Source organism: Priapulus caudatus, unplaced genomic scaffold (genome assembly GCF_000485595.1).
Source record: "Priapulus caudatus unplaced genomic scaffold, Priapulus_caudatus-5.0.1 Scaffold8, whole genome shotgun sequence".
In the NCBI taxonomy this organism is placed as follows: Eukaryota; Metazoa; Priapulida; class Priapulimorpha; order Priapulimorphida; family Priapulidae; genus Priapulus; species Priapulus caudatus.
The window spans coordinates 84,020-92,086 of NW_014577069.1; the positions used below are offsets into that span (position 1 = coordinate 84,020).

General features: G+C 41.0%; 2 protein-coding genes across 2 annotated transcripts in view; one reads left to right on the forward strand and one right to left on the reverse strand.

Moving 5' to 3' along the window:
* Positions 1 to 1,949, reverse strand: part of LOC106806333 (survival of motor neuron-related-splicing factor 30-like) — a 6,079-nt gene extending 4,130 nt beyond the window's left edge. The window contains exon 1 of the mRNA XM_014808243.1: positions 1,863 to 1,949. The gene's annotated coding sequence lies outside the window, so the exon portion shown is untranslated. The remainder of the gene's footprint in view (positions 1 to 1,862) is intronic.
* Positions 1,950 to 2,175: 226 nt separating this feature from the next.
* Positions 2,176 to 7,342, forward strand: LOC106806455 (protein transport protein Sec61 subunit beta-like). The gene is made up of 4 exons (XM_014808397.1): positions 2,176 to 2,322; positions 3,922 to 4,022; positions 4,799 to 4,903; positions 6,281 to 7,342. Exons 1-4 carry the CDS (start codon positions 2,320 to 2,322, stop codon positions 6,366 to 6,368), a joined length of 297 nt encoding a protein of 98 aa, XP_014663883.1. The 5' UTR covers positions 2,176 to 2,319; the 3' UTR covers positions 6,369 to 7,342.
* Positions 7,343 to 8,067: the final 725 nt, after the last annotated feature.

An 8,067-nucleotide genomic window follows, 5' to 3' on the forward strand; every position in this document is an offset into this window, starting at 1 on the left:
GTTTGTTCTATGTCAACAGCTACTGTCAAGCGATCGATTGGTAGACTGGGTTCGTGGCCCCAATGTTTGTACTGCCGTAGGGTCTAGCATGCTTAGAGCGTGCTAGCGTCTACTCTACTTGGACTAGCGCGTCTAACAGGAAAAACTTGTTAATGGGGACGAGTTACATATAGCTCTTTGGATCTTGGATGAGAGACGCTGCCGCCGGTAAAATCGATGGGAAATTGGGACGGTGAAAATATAACTAGTCCCGCCGGACTAACTGCTATGGGAATCTACTAGTCCTTCTGATTTTTTACTAGTCTCGGACTAACGGACTAGCGTTAGTGTCGAACCCTGATATGTCAATCATTCTCTTGGGCAGTAAATACATTTCGTGTTTATTTACCATTATTTTTTTCGCAGTGGCTATGTGTCCGGAACCGGTCGCCTAGCCTCCAGGCTACGCATCCGGACATCCACTCACACAGTGATCGCGCGACTCGCGTACACGCATGATTGCGCAACGGGACGCTCTGCTGATTGTTGAAAATATACAATATATGCACTGCTGCCGTCTATCTTTTCATCCGTCCTCTCTCGCTCTTTCTCTCTCTCACACACACGCACAGCTCTCTCTCTCTCTCACACACCTCTAGTTCTCTCTCTCTCTCTCTCTCACGCATACATACACACACATACACATTTCCCCTCTCTCTCTCTCGCTCACACACACAATCGGCAATCAGCAGAGTGTCCCGTTGCGCAATCATGTGTGTACGTAGACCGAATATTTCTGTCCCATATAACCTTTTTTATATTTTGGTGAGGAACGGGGTTCATTGAAATTTCGTGAGATCGCATGCAAAATGCATGCGCTGCGAATGCGGCCCGTACGCTGCTATTGGCGCGAAAGAAAAAAACCCGACCGTTCCCTTCTACATGGCTTTACCTTGCTACTGATATGTGTATACATTCACTTCAATCGTTATTTACTTCTTAAAAGATCGTTTTTCATAAACCCCGCTTTATTAACTTTCGTAAATTATGTCGGCCATTTACAAACAATCAGACCAATCAGAGCGAGTTTTACAATAGCCCCTGGTTCTCGCTTGTATCTGTGGCGCTGCAGGAGGCCTGATAGACTCGCTGTGATTGGTCTGATTGTTTGGAAAAGGGCCGACGTAATTTACTAAAGTTAATGAAGCGGGGTTTATCAAAAACAGTCTTTTAAGAAGTAAATAACGATTAAAGTGAATGTATACACATATCAGTAGCAAGGTAAAGCCATGTAGAAGGGAACGGTAGGTTTTTTTTCGCGCCAATAGCGGCATACGGGCCGCATTTGCAGCGAATGCATTTTGCATGCGATCTCACGAAATTTCAATGAACCCCGTTCTGTCCCAATATAACCTTCACCAAAATATAAAAAAGGTTGTATGGGACAGAATTATTCGGTCTAGTGTGTACGTGTCGCAAGATGACTGTGTGAGATGGATGTCCGGACGCGTAGCCTAGCGGCTCCTCGTCCGGATCCGGTCGCGTAGCCACGGCCTATTTATTTTATTGAGACGTTCCAAGTGCCTGTTGGGGTAAGGGTAATGTTTAGATAGGCGCGCTACTGTCGTCGTCAAGGTATGTTACGACTGTACACTGGTTGAGCCAAGAGGTCCGTATCAGTAACTACTTTAATTTTCACACACACTGACTGAAATACACAGTGACAGTTCATAGCGTTGCCGTTGGCGTTGGCTAGAGTAGATGAGCCACGCTTTTTATTTGTACTAGACGTCTAGTTTGCTATACAGATTAATTATAAATATTTTCTAACACATGAATAAGGTGTGTTTGATGGTGTTATCAGATTAACTACGTATACCAACCTAAATATGTTTAAAATTATAAGTATAACACAATAAACACTTTCTCGATACAAATATAACTTGACATAAGCGACCGGAAGTTCCGGAAGCTAGCCGTATGTGATAATAAATATGCATGTTTATATAGTTTTGTAATTATCTCGCACAAAGCTTATTTCACAGGTAGTTAGTTTAAATCCTAACTTTACACCATAGAACAGTAATACTTATTATTGAATTCTTACCTCATTGATATATTATTTAGCAAGTGATTATTTACTATTTTACAATAAAAATAATCCGACAAATTTGTTGCATATGATACGTCAGCAGAGAATTGTGGGAACGTGGCAACGTCACCCGAAGTCGCATCTACGGTTCTGCTACGGTTTGCACCGAGTTCATAGTTTCCTGCTTTATATCTTGGCTTGCTGCTCTGTTGTACCTTCAGTAATATAGATAAATCTTCATAGTAATCATGGTAAGTTGTATGTCATATTGGCCACCATATTGCATAGGTATATTATAATATTCTCATCTCTGGCTGTGAATGAACACACGCACAGTCCTCTTCTTACTCTTTTCTTAGGGATCCTCATCAAGAATAGTTTGGGACCCCCGCAATATGTTTTCGCTTAGTTGCTAGTACTCCCTTTAAATTTAGCTTATTTGTTTCTGTCTTTCCGCATGAAATGATCTCCTTTCCTCTCTTTTAAGTTAATTCAATATAAATGCAATGCAAATGCAAAATATTGCGCCTGCAGTCCATAGTTCATTTAGTTGATAGATCTGTCAATTTGATCAAGTTTGTCTCCGTCCGTCTTCGATATAGTCCAGGGTTCTCCCCAGGATGAAATTCAAACAGGGGGGAGTTTTCCCAAACGGGGCGCGCGCCCGTTTGCGCAACGTAGGGAGAACCCTGTAGTCCATTTGACTTTGAATACTAACAAGTATTATTTATGGGGTACTAGGAAACAGAGTAGGTGCTATTACTTTGTTCCATGGTGTAGAACCATATTACTCCCTGCCCTACCAATGACATGAGTAACATTATTGTATCTATTAGATAATATTCTTAATAAGCTAATCTCTGTAGTACATGTATGATCAGTAGTAGGCCTAGTAGTAGTACGACTATCACTACTAGAACCAGCATACATCGCACATTGACATCGCTACCCTCTTGTTTTCACCATAATCATTACACTGAACATCCATTATCTTTAGTTGCTGTACAAATCGTTGACACACCAATAAACATGTATGCTGCGGGTTGTATGTATATTGTAATGGACTAAGCTGTTACTGTTTTACCCAGTTCTGCTATAACGGTAATAACCAGTCTACTTGTTGCATGTATAGACAGTGCTTGCGCGACCTGGACATATCCAACTGTGTAATAGTTAACATGCATAATGTTGGCTTCAGTTAGTGAAAAGTTCATCGTCATAGTAAGTTTGTTACAGAACTACATCTAACATACCTACACATTCTCACATGTATTCGTTCACATGAGACATGTACCGGTACCAGTGCACGTGTTGTCAATGTTGATGAAGCAGTGTTTAGTTATGTCAATCAGTGCGACTAAGCAAAGTTTAGTCATGACTAGAAGGCAAAGAAGTGTTATGATTAGTGTATATAAATAATGTATTCAGCAGCGGCTAGTGCATATTAACAATGTATTCAACAGTGGGTAGTGTATATTAACAATGTATTCAACAGTGGCTAGTGTATATAAGCAATGTATTCAACAGTGGCTAGTGTATATAAGCAATGTATTCAACAGTGGCTAGTGTATATAAGCAATGTATTCAACAGTGGCTAGTGTATATAAGCAATGTATTCAACAGTGGCTAGTGTATATAAGCAATGTATTCAACAGTGGCTAGTGTATATAAGCAATGTATTCAACAGTGGCTAGTGTATATAAGCAATGTATTCAACAGTGGCTAGTGTATATAAGCAATGTATTCAACAGTGGCTAGTGTATATAAGCAATGTATTCAACAGTGGCTAGTGTATATAAGCAATGTATGCAGTAGTGGCTAGTGTATACAAGCAAAACATTTTGTTACAGCCTGCTCCAGCAAGTAGTACATCAGTTGGTGCTGGTCGATCTCCATCATCTAAAGGAGCCAGCAGTCCCAGGGCTGGTAGTTCCAGCACTGTACGGCAGAGGTAAATAGCAATATTACATAGTCACTTGCTAAAAATGATAATGTAAGTAGACAGTGGATGGCATACATTGTGTATAGATTTTATGGGTTCTTAAGGGCCAGACACACTAGGCGATTAAATCGGGCAACAAAATTGCCCGATTCTATCGCGCGAGTCGAGTGGACACACTAGGCGATTAAATCGCCGGTGAATGAAGCACACACACACACACACACACACACACAAGCACACACACAAGCACACACGCGGCACGACACGACACAGCAAAACGCAGCGCCGTTGTGCTGAAAAAAAATACATTGTGATTTCGCGCATTGTGTTCACTCTGGTTCAGTGATCAGAAATTATGCATGTGCTTGTTGTCCATTGGCTGATGAATTGTACAATCGGGCGATGTTATCGCCGGCCCCGGACACACTAGGCGATGAAATCGGGCGATAATGTCAAAACGTTTTGATCTATGCGATGACATCGGGCGATGAAATCGGGCGATGAAATCGGGCGATGAAATCGGGCGATGAAATCGGGCGATGAAATCGGGCGATGAAATCGGGCGATGAAATCGGCGGCGATTGAGTGGACACACTAGGCGATTTCACGGCGATTACATCGCCCGATGTAATCGCCTGGTGTGTCTGGCCCTTTAATTTACAGATTAGATCTATGCTGAATATAATTGAAACTCTTCATGAACGAAAAAAGCAAGTGAGATTAAAATCGAGTGAATGGAGTGGCCGACTTTAAATTGAATTAAAGAATCGAAAACCTTTCTTCAGGAAAACAGCATCATCAACTGCGCCGCGGTCGACACGTACTACAGTAGGAGGAGGAGGTGGAGGAATGTGGAGGTTCTACACTGATGACTCTCCAGGAATCAAAGTGTAAGTTTGGTAATTTGTCTGCTCGAGATGTACGTAGTGCCCCCAAAGTTAGGATTACAGAAATAACTTTAGAATAGATAGAAATCTTAAGGATACTCTCCACCTTTTGCACGGGTATTGCTCTAGTGAAGATTAAATGTTTATTGGGGAATGAATCAAATCAATCACTTGTTTTATTTATAGAGGAGATATATCTCTATGCTCAAGCCAAAAAATTTCATGAAATTTCCCGCACCTAATTATGTTACCACACAAATTTTGAATTTTTATGTAAAAATGGTATTTTGAATATTTCTCAACTACCAGAAAGAGTGAGGATACAAAATTTTTGCCACATGTTAAGCACAATATGGACCAAAATAGTGCGTCAGGATTTTTCTTTAATTTTTCATATTTACCGAGAAAACTGGAAAAAACTGCTTAAAAATTAAGTTGTGTGTTAGAATTGAAAATTTTAGCGAATAAAGAGGCATAACTAATAAAATACGGCACTTAATAACAATCCCTGACGCACTTCTTTACCACAATATGTTACCATTAAAACGAGTGTAAAATTAAATTAATCCGAGTTGTAATCACAGAGAAATATCCATTTATACATCGGCTACTACATGTCAGAAATCGAAACGGAGAAATCAGGGTTTTTCTAATTTTCACAATGAGTGACCGCCTGTGTGCAAAATGGGTGAACGTATGTGATATATCTATTGTTAGTACTTACTGAGACATATCCATGACTAAGTTAACTGACACCTCTAAATTGGTAAAATGTTCCTTGCACCTTGAGAAATTCTGAGAAATTACGAGGTGACCAACGGAATTTCATGCAAATGGCGCGAACCCGCCCATTGCCTGACGTCACTGTCAACAAACGCGCGCCTTATGTAAGGTGCGTTGCGAGGTGTGAGAACTATTTTAGGCTCTTGTGGAATACTTATTGGATCAGGGTAGTAGTACAGCTGTAGCAGGGTTGATGTTGATCAGGAGTAGTCCTGATGTTGATGGATACTGGCTCAGTGAATATCGTGAAAATGCTGGTTGTATCTTGTGTCTGACGTCATAATGACGTCAGCCACGGCTCACTACACATGTACGCTGGCAAGCAAAACGCTCTGACAGTTCACATGTACCGTTATATGGAGAAATGAGCACGTACACAGGTGGCACATAGTGTTAGCCATCGAACTGTCGAATAAAGTTGAAAATGAAAAATTGGTAAAATTTTTCCTAAAACCTTTAGAGTATCCTTAAGAAATACAGAGAGCTTTTCCTGAATGATGGTGACTTTAATGTGTGATTTCACTATTTTCTCATTTTGAGTTCATAGTGTTCCTCTCTATACTTGGGTATATGGTAACACACGTTTTTGTCTTGCAGGGGCCCAGTGCCAGTGTTAGTAATGAGTCTGCTTTTCATTGCATCTGTCTTCATGCTGCACATTTGGGGCAAGTACACACGATCATAGAAGACGAAATAGAGCGGATTCTGCATTAAAGTATATGTGAGCCATGCTAAATCTTTGTGGATTGCTTTGAAGAGGATACAACAGTGACTGAATGGCGACGGACAGAAGCACTTGAGGTCGTGTGTACTTGAGGGTTTTATAAACTAGCATTTCCATCATAATGAGTAGTTTTGAGGGTGCCCTTGTTATAGTGAGTTTTGGTATAGGTTGGTCAAGTATTTATTTGATGTAGACTCTGTTGTTGTACTATTAATTGTGGCTGACATTTTCTACCTTTACGAACTACTACTACTACTACTACTGACACTGCTATTGAAATTGCTCCCATGGTTGTTGGGAGGTCTCTTGTTTTGTTGGAATCGTCTTATTTACATTTAAGTTAGCGTGTGTGTTATTTACATTACACGTTTTTAATTCATTAAGAGTCTATAAGGTAGTTTGGTGCAATTTGATTGTGAGTTCATCAGTAGCACAGTGCACCTATACTGCAGGAGGGTGGAGTAAGCCATCTTGGATTGAAGTGCAGCTATGCTGTAGACAGAGCTATTCCAGCCTATCTATCTATACTGGAGGGTTGGGAGGTCTAGCTCATAGTCCCTACCTGCAGTAGTAAATGTTTAAGCAGTCCAGTACAGGTCATAACTGATCGCCTTACAAAGCTCATGCTAGCAGTAGCATTACAGGTGGTAGACTGGAACTGTCACATTTTCACAAGGTAGAAGAATCATGTGAATATAAGCAGTGTTGGCTGCAGTACTTGCTAATGCAGTTTTAGATAGTAGTGGCATTTTGGTGGTTTAATAGGTGACTGATGGTCTTGTTATACTAACTCTAGCACATTATAACAATGGGCATCGCAATTGTCAACGTTCACATACAGTCTTTTATGAGCATTCCATTGCAAGTATTGTGTAGACGTTGATCCAATGGGAATAACATATTTGTTTAAAAAAATAAAAGTATGTATTGTTTTTAGCTCATCTGACATAGTCAGATGCAGCTTGTAGAATCGCATGATCGTCCGTCCGTCCGTCCGTCCGTGCGAGCGTCCGTGCGTCCGTCAACAGTTGGGCACAAATCTTAACCGCTCGACGTAAATACAGACTGCTTTAGAAAATAATATGATTAAGGAGCCGTAAACCTTGTCACACAAACGATTTGCCTTTGCAATTTGAACATGTGCAACTGTAAGCCTCACATCCACATAGAGCAAAAGCAGGGTTTCAGTCCTTTGTACAGTCAACAAATCCATGGTTTAACCTCCCTCTTGAGGGTGAAAAGGTTATCCGCACTTACTCTTTCGCATGTCAGCAGAAAGTACATTTCACTGGTCCTTTCAATAAAGCCATAAAATGCTAGGTCAGCCGCTGAAACAAAAAAGTTTTTTCAAATCGCTCCGTCACACCATGTTCCTTCAGAAAAGTTCAAAATTCAGCCCTGGGCCCTTGACCTGATGACCGTCCAACTGGCACAGTGATGGCTTTCTACCATGAAGTGCTATCCACCGACTATACGAGCTAGGTCGAGCGCCGTTTAGATTTGATGCCGCCAACTTCTGCATTCCTCCCTATACTTAAGTAAGGAGGAATGTTCCCCTTCTTTTACACCTCTTACCTTTGACCTTTGACCCCCTCAGCTTCGAGCATCCCGAACTCCATTTTGACGATCCCCCCAACGTCCCAATATATCGTGACCATAC